This window comes from Nerophis ophidion, linkage group LG13 (genome assembly GCF_033978795.1).
Source record: "Nerophis ophidion isolate RoL-2023_Sa linkage group LG13, RoL_Noph_v1.0, whole genome shotgun sequence".
Lineage (NCBI taxonomy): Eukaryota > Metazoa > Chordata > Actinopteri > Syngnathiformes > Syngnathidae > Nerophis > Nerophis ophidion.
In genome coordinates this window covers 11583419-11595918 of record NC_084623.1, presented here as the reverse complement: position 1 = coordinate 11595918, position 12500 = coordinate 11583419, and the positions used below count along the sequence as shown (strand labels likewise).

The 12500-nt window shown below is 36.8% G+C and overlaps 1 protein-coding gene across 2 annotated transcripts in view; it reads left to right on the top strand.

Annotated features, from left to right (window-relative positions):
* slc4a3 (solute carrier family 4 member 3) overlaps nucleotides 1–12500 on the top strand; it is a 114243-nt gene that overhangs the window by 83379 nt on the left and 18364 nt on the right. For both annotated transcript variants that reach the window (XM_061918400.1, XM_061918401.1), the window contains 4 exons: nucleotides 3192–3371; nucleotides 7280–7369; nucleotides 10145–10311; nucleotides 10381–10634. In XM_061918400.1, the coding sequence (XP_061774384.1) occupies nucleotides 3192–3371; nucleotides 7280–7369; nucleotides 10145–10311; nucleotides 10381–10634 (691 nt within the window). The remainder of the gene's footprint in view (nucleotides 1–3191; nucleotides 3372–7279; nucleotides 7370–10144; nucleotides 10312–10380; nucleotides 10635–12500) is intronic.

Sequence of the window (12500 nt, the reverse complement as noted above, 5' to 3'; positions counted from 1 at the left end):
TAAAAGTGTCAAATATATATTATTTTTGTACTTTCAACACTTAAATCTCTAGACCAGGTAGCCCTTAGGGACCAGATGAGTCGCCCGCTGGCCTGTTCTAAAAATAGCTCAAATAGCAGCACTTACCAGTGAACTGCCTCTATTTTTAAAATTGGTCTCGATTTGCTCGACATTTTTAATTCTAAGAGGGACAAAACTCAAATAGAATTTGAAAATCCAAGAAAGTATTTTAAGGACTTAGTCTTGACTTGTTTAAATAAATGCATTTATTTTTTTACTTTGCTTCTTATAACTTTCAGAAAGACAATTTTAGAGAAAAAATACAACCTTAAAAATTATTTTTAGGATTTTTAAAATAAAATAAAAATTAATCTGGCAAATTTAAAAAAATCTTTAGAATCAAATTTAAATCTTATTTCAAAGTCTTTTGAATTTCTTTTAAAATTTTGGTTCTGCAAAATCTAGAAGAAATAATGATTTGTCTTTGTTAGGAATATAGCTTGGTCCAATTTGTTATATATTCTAACAAAGTGCAGATTGGATTTCAACCTATTTAAAACATGTCATCAAAATTCTAAAATTAATCTTAAACAGGAAAAATTACTAATGATGTTCCATAAATTCATTTTTTTTATTTTTTCAAAAAGATTCGAATTAGCTAGTTTTTCTCTTCTTTTTTTCGGTTGAATTTTAAAGAGTCGAAATTGAAGATAAACTATGTTTAAAAATTTTATTAAATTTTTTTCCTGTTTTCTCCTCTTTCAAACCGTTCAATTAAGTGTTTTTTTTCATAATTTATTCTCTACAAAAAACCTTCCGTAAAAGGAAAAAAAAAAAATACGACGGAATGACAGACAGAAATACTCATTTTTATATGTATATATATATATATATATATATATATATATATATATATATATATATATATATATATATAGATTTATTTATTAGAGGTAAATTGAGCAAATTGGCTATTTCTGACAATTTATTTAAGTGTGTATCAAACTGGTAGCCCTTCGCATTAATCAGTATAAATCAATCAATCAATGTTTACTTATATAGCCCTAAATCACTAGTGTCTCAAAGGGCTGCACAAACCACTACGACATCCTCGGTAGGCCCACATAAGGGCAAGGAAAAATTCACACCCAGTGGGACGTCGGTGACAATGATGACTATGAGAACCTTGGAGAGGACGAAAGCAATGGATGTCGAGCGGGTCTAACATGATACTGTGAAAGTTCAATCCATAATGGATCCAACACAGTCGCAAGAGTCCAGTCCTAAGCGGATCCAACACAGCAGCGAGAGTCCCGTTCACAGCGGAGCCAGCAGGAAACCATCCCACGCGGAGGCGGGTCAGCAGCGCAGAGATGTCCCCAGCCGATACACAGGCAAGCAGTACATGGCCACCGGATCGGACCGGACCCCCTCCACAAGGGAGAGTGGGACATAGGAGAAAAAGAAAAGAAACGGCAGATCAACTGGTCTAAAAAGGGAGTCTATTTAAAGGCTAGAGTACCCAAGAAGTAGCTCTTGGTTTCAAAAAGGTTGCTGACCCCCGCTCTAGATCAACTTCAGATCAATCCGTCGATAATGCTTTTTTATTTAATTTTACTCTTGTTTTAATGCCCTTTTTGTCAAAGAAAACCTTTTTTTTTTGGATTGCAAACACACAAAAAATGTAATATTTCAAAAGTGAGTATTTTATGTAAAGTAACTAAAGTCTTAAATTTTGATTGATTGATTGATTGATTGAAGCTTTTATTAGTAGATTGCACGATTCAGTACATATTCCGTACAATTGACCACTAAATGGTAACACCCGAATAAGTTTTTCAACTTGTTTAAGTCGGGGTCCACGTTAATCAATTCATGGTACAAATATATACTATCAACATAATACAGTCATCACACAAGTTAATCATCATAGTATGTACATTGAATTATTTACATTATTTACAATCCGGGGGGTGGGATGAGGAGCTTTGGTTGATATCAGAACTTCAGTCATCAACAATTGCATCAACAGAGAAATGTGGACATTGAAACAGTGGAGGTCTTATTTAGTAGGATATGTACAGCCAGCAGAGAAGATAGTGAGTTCACATAGAATAAGAACAAGTATATACATTAGAAGTACATTTGAGTTGTGTATAATCCGGGGAGATGGGATGTGAATGGAGGAGGGTATTAGTAAAGTGTTGAAGTTGCCTGGAGGTGTTGTTTTAGAGCGGTTTTGAAGGAATATAGAGATGCACTTACTTTTATTCCTGTTGGGAGTGCATTCCAAATTGATGTGGCATAGAAAGAGAATGAGTTAAGACCTTTGTTAGATCGGAATCTGGGTTTAACGTGGTTTGTGGAGCTCCCCCTGGTGTTGTAGTTATGGCGGTCATTTACGTTAAGGAAGTAGTTTGACATGTACTTCGGTATCAGGGAGGTGTAGCGGATTTTATAGACCAGGCTCAGTGCAAGTTGTTTCACTCTGTCCTCCACCCTGAGCCAGCCCACTTTGGAGAAGTGGGTTGGATTGAGGTGTGATCTGGGGTGGAGGTCTAAAAGTAACCGGACTAGCTTATTCTGGGATGTTCGGAGTCTAGATTTGAGGGTTTTGGAGGTGCTGGGGTACCAGGAGGTGCAAGCGTAATCGAAGAAGGGTTGAATGAGAGTTCCCGCTAGAATCCTCAAGGTGCTTTTGTTGACCAGAGAGGAGATTCTGTAGAGGAATCTCGTTCTTTTTGATCACCTTGGTTACCATTTTATCACAGGAAAGATTAGCCTCTAGAATGGAACGTAGGTAGGTGATCTCATCCTTCCTGGTGATAACAATGTCACCCACTTTTATAGTGAAGTCACTGACCTTAAGTCGACTGATTTTGATTCATTATTATTTTTGGACCATTGACAGCTTTAAAGAAAAAACAGCTATCATATCAGCTTTTTAGTAGTAGTTATTTTATTTCAACGTGTCCCTGGTTTATATGATTACAAAAGGTTGTTGACTACTGCTTGTCCCTTTTGCGGTCGCGGGGGGTGCTGGGGCCTATCTCGGCTACAATTGTAGTCCGGAACAAGAATCGTTTAGCTGGGTATCACAATATTAGTAGTACCAGATTTTTTTATGACTGGTACTTTCTTTAAAATGCATGTCTGTTCACAAAATTCACAGGTCTGTTTTGTGTTTTTAGGTATTTCAGGAGCATCCACTGATGTCGTGGTACCCCGGTGACTCCACCCCGCCCACTGATGTTCACGACATCATCAACCAACCCAACACTGCCCTCATGTCCCTCGTGCTCATGATGAGCACCTTCTTTATCGCTTTCTTCCTTAGAAAATTCAGAAACAGCCGATTTTTAGGCGGGAAGGTAACCATTGCAAATGTTCTCTTCCAGTCTTTTATTTACAAAACCCAATGATTTGCAAATCCTTATATTCGATTGAATGGACTGCAAAGACAAGATATTTAAAAAAAAAAAAAGTTGGCACAGGCAACTGTAGTTACTGACAGTGGTTTTCTGAGGTGTTCCTGAGCCCATGTGGTGATATCCTTTACACACTGATGCCGCTTTTTGATGCGGTACCGCCCGAGGGATCGAAGGTCCGTAATATCATCGCTTACGTACATCGATTATCTGAACTTTTTGATGACATTACCGGACCGTAGATGGTGAAATCCCTAAATTCCTTGGAATAGCTAGTTGGGATATGTTGTTCTTAAACTGTTGGACAATTTTCTCACGCATTTTTTCACAAAGTGGTGACCCTCGCCCCGTCCTTGTTTGTGAATGACTGAGCATTACACCTAATCATTGCACCCACCCGTTCCCGATTAGCCTGTTCACCCGTGGGATGTTGCAAATAAGCGTTTGATGAGCATTCGTCAACTTCCTCAGTCTTTTTTGCTGCTTGTGCCAGCTTTTTTGAAACATGCCAAATGAGCTAATATTTGCACAAAAGTAACACATTTTTTTTAGTTGGAATGTTAAGTATCTTGTCTCTGCAGTCCATTCAATTGAATATAGGTTGAAAAGGATATGCAAATCTGTTTTTATTTATGTTTTACACCAGTGGTCCCCAACTACCGGGCCGCGGCCCGATTGGTACCGGGTCGTAGAATAATTTTTTATTCAATTTTAATAAAAAATAAAATACATTTTTATTTTGATTTTTTTTTTTTTTATTAATTCAACATAAAAAACACAATATACACTTACAATTAGTGCAAAAACCTCCCCTTTTCATGACAAAAACGTCCCTTTTTCATGACAAAGGAAAAAACAAAAACAAAAAAAAGGATTCTACCCCCCTGCCCCCGGGCCGCGGGACAAATTATTAAGTGTTGACTGGTCCGCGGGTACAAAAAGTTTTACACGACGTGACAACTTCACTGGTTTTGGGTTTTGTACTTTACGAGTTTCCCAGCCAATTGTCATAGAGAGAGTACTGTTTTAAAGATTTAAAAACAGTCTGACTACATTGTGTGAAGTCAAAACCATATTGGTGAGTGAACGCTCATTGTTACGCAGTGTGCTTGAACGCCTCACGCGAACGGCAAGGACCACGGCGCTTATTGATCTTGCACGGCCGCGAAGAAAAGTTGTTCATTGTTATGTAAATTAAACTAACAAATAAGGACGTTTGATGATTATGTTGTGCTTTCAGAGTGTTTAATCTTGCGAACTTTATTCTTGTTATGTGCTGGTCTTCCTAAATAATGCATTTTCTGGGCTATGAGCCTGTTTGTTTCCTGACTGGACACCCGATCAGTAGGGCTATGGAGTCTTGAGTATTAGCCGATATCGATATTTATCCGATTTAATATCAGCACGAATCATGCATATTTGTGTAGTGTGGAATTTTAGAAGAGGCTTGTCAAATTAAATTACCAAAGAACAACAGCAGGTATGGAAAAACACAAACACTTTTAATTATGAAATGTCATGATTTGACTTATCCTGTCTTTAAGTTGAATTGGAGTGATTATTTTGTGGTCAGAATACTTTATTAAGTTAAGCTAATGACGCAGTAAGATGAATGATGCGGACACGTTTGTTACTGGGTACTTTCTAATATGCGTTTGCCTTGCAGACTGTGTTTGGAAGTAATGTGCTATTACTATAATTACTTGTTATACTATATTATATTGACAACAATGTTGTATTTTGGTCTGCATTATTGTCTAATTATTTTAAGTCATGCCACCTCCTAGGGAAGAAAAAAACATTTTGCCGCATTAATAGCATAATTTTTCTATAACATTGATAAGTACAACTTTGCAAAACATTGTATCCTTATTACCATTAGAAAAACCAAAGAGATTAAATAAATATACATTAACTTATAACAAATAACTTTATTGACAATGTTTTTAGTCCGAAACCGAAAAAAAATTAAGTGCATCAATTCGCCTGAAATAAAAATAAATAATTTAATCTTTATAAAAAGTGTACAATTTTTGGACTGCATTTTGCCATTTCATGCTGAAAAACCAAATTAAATGTACTTAATAAATAATAATCCTTTCAAATTCACTTTAGCCTACAAAACAAAATTCAAATTTCAAAACTCCAATTTTAAACTTCAAATGACAAAATTCAGATTTCAAAATTAAAATATCAAATTTTAAAATTGAAATTTAAAATTCAAATTTCAAAATTAAAAATGTTCTTAAGTCAAATTCACAACAAAATTAAATATACTTATATTAACAATCCATTCAAATTCACGTTAGCCTAAAAACTAAATTCTAATTTCAAAACTCAAATTTTAAACTTCAAATGACAAAATTCAAATTTCAAAATGCAAAATTCAAATTTCAAAATTAAAAATGTTCAAAAGTCAAATTCACAACAAAATTCAATACACTTGTATTAACAATCTATTCAAATTCACATTAGCCTAAAAACAACATTCTAATTTCAAAATTCTAATTTCAAAATTCTAAATTTTCAAAATTCAAATTCAAAACAAATTTCAATATACTTAATACATAACAATCCATTCAAATTCACATTAGCTTACAAAACAAAATACAAATTTCAAAATTCAAATCTTAAAATTCAAATTTCAAAATTCAAATTTCAAAATTAAAAATGTTCAAAAGTCAAATTCACAACAAAATTCAATATACTTGTATTAACAATCCATTCAAATTCACGTTAGCCTAAAACCTAAAATCTAATTTCAAAACTCTGTTAAACTTCAAATAACAAAATTCAAATTTCAAATGTCAAATTTAAAAATTCAAATGTCGAATTTCAAATTTAAAAATTAAAAATGTTCAAAAGTCAAATTCACAACAAAATTCAATATACTTGTATTAACAATGCATTCAAATTCACGTTATCATAAAAACAAAATTCTAATTTCAAAACTCAACTTTACAAAATTCAAGTTTCGAAATTCAAATCTCAAATTTAAAAATTCAAATTTCAAAATTCAAATTTCAAAATTAAAAATGTTCAAAAGTCAAATTCACAACAAAATTCAATAAACTTGTATTAACAATCCATTCAAATTCACATTAGCCTAAAAACAAAATTCTAATTTCAAAATTCTAAATTTTCAAAATTCAAATTCACAACAAAATTCAATATACCTAATACATAACAATCCATTCAAATTCACATTAGCCTACAAAACAAAATCAAAATGTCAAAATTCGAATTTCTAAATTAAAATTTCAAAATTCAAAATGTTAAAAATTCTAATTCAAAACAAAATTCAATATACTTAATAAATATTAATACGTTCAAATTCACTTTAACCTACAAAACAAAAATTTAGGCAATAATTTGTGCAGATTTGTTGTATTTTTTAAATTTATTTTTGAAGCATGATACTGCATGATACTGATAAAGAATGTACACATGCCCCACTCTTTGAGAAGGACTGAATTAGAGACCTTTACTACTATGTTTAGCTTGTGTGTTATCGTGTGCTTAGCTGTTGCGTAGCTGCCATCTGTTAACTGACCGCCCAGCATTGCACAATTAAACTAACCGCATTGCTGCTTTTATCGCAGTGTTTCATCTGAGATTTTAGATGCAAGCAGATTTGTTGCTTTTTGGCTGATATCGGACCAATATCAATATCAGATCGGTACACCGATACTGTAAATGTGCACTTACTCACGTCAAATCAATAATATAATTGCATAATGATTAATTAGATATGTCAAACAGGTGAGAAATACTTCACATTAAGATGTTTTATTTTTTTCTGCAGACCGTGTCCACAAACTCTAAAATTATTTCTTTTTATCCCACTTCAGGCTCGAAGGATCATCGGGGACTTCGGTATCCCCATTTCGATTTTATTGTCCGTGTTGGTGGATTACTCCATCACTGACACTTACACGCAGGTAAATGTACGCCAGGGAAGGGATTCATGTGGCCCTATTTCTGGGCGGATCTCGCATAAGAGGAAGAGAGGGGGAGTATTTACTTTGTAATGCAGTCTGCTAAAAATGATGGAAAGTGCCACTTTACATAGCAACTAATGCTGTGGTCGAATTGGAATTGCCCAAAAACACTTAAAAAAAAAAATATATATATATATATACGTATATATATATTTATTTTGATTTTTTATTTTATTTTAATTTTATTATTATTTTTTTTTTTAAGTTTTAGACACATTAATTAACAAAATAGCTAAAAGTGCATGAAAATGCTGTGAGTTTTTTTCCAACCACAAGTAAGAACTAATAAACAAAATAAATACACAATAGTAGGAAATATTTAAAATATATAATTAATATTGTTACATCACCATCCTTTGTTTTTGTCTCAGTATAACTGTGATGAAAAATGTAATCAATCATGATCTTAAAACATTTAATTTTCAGTTTCAGCATCGGTTTATACATCTAAAGTTTTGGTGTTGTTTACTTTCGTCATCTTGCAGTCGGCACGTAACTCTTATGTGTGACTGCCATCTACTGGCCACACTTGTCATTACATCATGTACCAAGTAAAATAGCTTTGAGGTCAGTAAGTACAAATTCCATATATTAGGCGCACCGGGTTATAAGGCGCACTGTCAATTTGTGAGAAAATGTATACTGTATGGTATTTTTATATGTATGTATTTATGTATGTCTGTATATAAATGTATATATATATATATATATATATATATATATGTATATATATATATATATATATATATATACAAACCCCGTTTCCATATGAGTTGGGAAATTGTGTTAGATGTAAATATAAATGGAATACAATGATTTGCAAATCATTTTCAACCCATATTCAGTTGACCCCGCGACCCCGAAAGGGAATAAGCGGTAGAAAATGGATGGATGGATGCTACAAAGACAACATATTTGATGTTCAAAATGATAAACATTGTTGTTGTTTTTTGCAAATAATCATTAACTTTAGAATTTGATGCCAGCAGCACATGACAAAGAAGTTGGGAAAGGTGACAATACATACTGATAAAGTTGAGGAATGCTCGTCAAACACTCATTTGGAACATCCCACAGGTGTGCAGGCTAATTGGGAACAGGTGGGTGCCATGATTGGGTATAAAAGCAGCTTCCATGAAATGCTCAGTAGTTCACAAAAAAGGATGGGGCGAGGGTCACCATTTTGTAAGCAAATTGTCGAACAGTTTTAGAACAACGTTTCTCAACGAGCTACTGCAAGGAATTTAGGGATTTTACCATCTACGGTCCGTAAAATCATCAAAATGTTCAGAGAATCTGGAGAAATCACTGCACGTAAGCGATGATATTACAAACCTTTGATCCCTCAGGCGGTACTGCATCAAAAACCGACATCAGTGTGTAAAGGATATCACCACATGGGCTCAAGAACACTTCATAAAACCACTGTCAGTAACTACAGTTGGTCGCTACATCTGTAAGTGCAAGTTAAAACTCTACTATGCAAAGCGAAAGCCATTTATCAACAGCACCCAGAAACGCCGCCCGCTTCGCTGGGCCTGAGCTCATCTAAGATGGACTGATGCAAAGTGGAAAAGTGTCCTGTCGTCTGACGAGTCCACATTTCCAATTATATTTGGAAACTGTGGACGTGGTGTCCTCCGGAACAAAGAGAAAAAGAACCATACAGATTGTTATAGGCACAGAGATCAAAAGCCAGAATCTGTAATGGTATTGGGGTCTATTAGTGCACAAGGCATGGGTAACTTACACTTCTGTGAAGGCCCCATTCATGCTGAAAGGTCCATACAGGTTTTGGAGCAATATGTGTTGTCATCCAAGCAATGTTATCATGGACACCCCTACTTATTTCAGCAAGACAATGCCAAGCCACATGTTACAACAGTGTGACTTCGTAGTTAAAAAGTGGGGGTACTTTCCTGGCCCGCCCATCGAAAATGTGTGGCGCATTATGAAGCGTGAAATATGACAGCGGAGACCCCGGACTGTTGAACGACTGAAGCTCTACATAAAACAAGAATGGGAAAGAACTACACTTTCAAAGTTTCAACAATTAGTTTTCTCAGTTCCCAAACGTTTAATGAGTGTTGTTAAAAGAAAAGGTGATGTAACCCAGTGGTGAACATGCCCTTTCCCAACTACTTTGGCACGTGTTGCAGCCATGAAATTCCAAGTTAAATATTATTTGCAAAATAAAATAATGTTTATGAGTTTGAACATCAGATATCTTGTCTTTGTATTGCATTCATTTGAATATGGTTTGAAAATGATTGTATTCCGTTTATATTTACATCCAACACAATTTCCCAACTCATATGGAAATGCGGTTTGTAGATGGAACTCCCTAATTCCAACCGTTGATGCTGAGTGCCGAGCAGGAAGGCAACGGATCCCAGTTTTATAGTCTTTGGTACGACTCGGCCAGGGTTTGAACTCAGGACTTCCCGATCTCAGGGTGGGCACTCTAAACACAAGGCCACTGAGCAGGTCTAAGAACATAAAGAACAGCAAGGAGGAGCTGTCGCCTTCAAATTTAACGCACAAAACGCATTTTAACATATCCAACACTCTACTGTCGTCTGGCAACAATTTGTCACGTTTCATGTGTCAGGTAAACGACGACAAATAGGGCCATATGAATCCATTCCATACTGTATCTTTTTTTATTTTTCAACATTGGAGTCATTTTTTTTCAATTACTATGTTTACTTTCAGAAACTCAACGTGCCATCGGGATTTTCCGTCACGTCCCCTGAAAAGAGAGGTTGGTTCATCAGTCCCTTTGGGGACAAACAGCCCTTTCCCACCTGGATGATGGGAGCGTCAGTTGTGCCCGCCCTCCTTGTCTTCATACTCATATTCATGGAGACCCAAATCACCTCGTAAGCACACCGGTCGGGTTTTTAAAAAGGTGGTGCCTCCTCTTACCTCCCCCCTTCCCCCCTCCCCAGGCTCATCGTCAGCAAGAAGGAGCGCCGCCTGGTCAAAGGCTCCGGCTTCCACCTGGATTTGCTGCTCATTGTTATTCTTGGAGCCTTCTGCCCGCTCTTCGGCCTGCCGTGGCTCACGGCGGCCACCGTGCGCTCTGTCACTCACGTCAACGCCCTCACCGTCATGAGCAAAGCCACGGCACCCGGGGAAAAGCCCATGATCCAAGAAGTGAAAGAGCAGCGGTTGACGGGGCTTTTGGTAGCCGTGCTTGTTGGTAAGAGGATTGGTGGGGATGGAACGAGCTAAAAATGTGCTTTGCAGAAGGTGTAATTTCAATTTTTGTAATTTTTTGCATTAAACCTGGTGAGAATCCTGCGTGTAACTGAAGTATTAAGGAATGGGACTCTCCAGGACCAGCTGTAGTGTGCTCAAACAAACACCAAGTAGCATCTGCGAGCAGATATTATCTCCTTGTATTTCGGACTTATCAAGTCGGTAGTGCGTTCTTTACCGTTCCGAATGATAGAGTGCACTGGTAAATAAGTAGTCCGTAGGCAAGCAAGCGGTCGGGGGCTGGAGAGAAGCAATAATGTCCGTGTCCGAGCAGGGGTCGAAAATCGAGGGAGGCAGTCCAAAATCCAGAGAGGAGTCGAGGCACACAGCTCGATCATGGGGGAGCAGGAAGGACACTGCGGGGGGCACAAAGGACATAAGACACGGGAACAAGGAAGTAACAAGGAGAGAGCATGTACGTGGGAGGGGAAGCCAGAGACGGGATGCTCACTATTGAGAGTGAACTACGTAGGCTCCTCTGGTCCGCTGGTTTTTAATACTGCTTGTTATCATTAGTAGAGGTTGCGCTGATTGCAGATTGCTTGCAGCTTGGCTGGTGCGTGGGCTTAACGCACCCAGCGCGAGCAGGGGCATTTCCTGGCGTGATACCAACGAAGGTGCTGGCAGAATTTGCTACCGATGAAAAGCGGGTTCGAGCCCCCGCCGTGACACTGTGTCTGTAAAACGGCTGATTAAGCAAAACAGAAGTCCGCATCATGGACTCACCAGCTGCGGAAGCTCGCTTGCCAATCAGCTAAACAAATCTGGGACTTTTATTTTTTATTTTTTTAAACATTTTTCATAATTTATTTGTTTGGAAGTAAGATGTGCAAATAGGACTTTAATTTTAATGAAAACATTCTAATGTAAAGGTAAGGCAATATAGAATTTAACTATATACCATATTTTCTGGACTATAGTCCACTAAATGTTAAAAGAAACACATATTTTTCATATATTAGCCACACCAGACTATAAGCCGCAGATATATACCTTTCGAAATGAGTTATTTACACAGTAAGATTCTGTAAATGTTTATTTCCAAATGGTGTCTTCAACACGGCAGTAAAACGGCTGCTTAAACAAAACAGAAGTCATCGTCATGGACCCACTAGCTGTGAAAGCTAGTGCTGCAGCCAGCAAAGCAGACTCAATAACTCCACGTTGACGTTTTGCTGAATTTTCCTGAGAAATTTGTGGAACTGAAACGATACAAAAAGAATGCCGTTGCAAGTTAATAATACTAGCACAGGCACTCGAAAATGTGTTAGCATATTAGCTAACTCTAAAAATGCTACCTTCATTACACTACAATAGCACGTACGAGAATGCATAAAGACACTCCTACGGATTTCAGACATGGGACGGTTTAGTAAGTACAAACAGTTTTAGTTATATTGTAAAACTTGGCTGAAAGCCCCAAATTGAAGGACACTGCAGCAACTGCAGTGAGCGAACTCATCCAAAAGAGGTCGCCATAGCACACACAAAACACTTTCTTAGTGTATTTGTGTCATAACGTGGTTTGTTTTTTCCCATGGTGCAAATAAACCGGACCAGACATGGCGTGAAGGTAATGACATCGTTTATTTTAAAGAACAAACAAAGGCACTCTCAGCAGAGGTTCACAAGTTGGCTCTGAAAACAAAACCTCGCACATTGGAAAACAGTTACTGTGACGTGAAAAGCATGAAATCTATGGCAAGAAGGGAGCAATCGGGTATCAAGGGTGTGTAGAGGGTGATGTTGCCAGGCTGACTGCCTGGCAACTACAGGCTCAAATAGTGCTGTGATTACTGACAGGTGC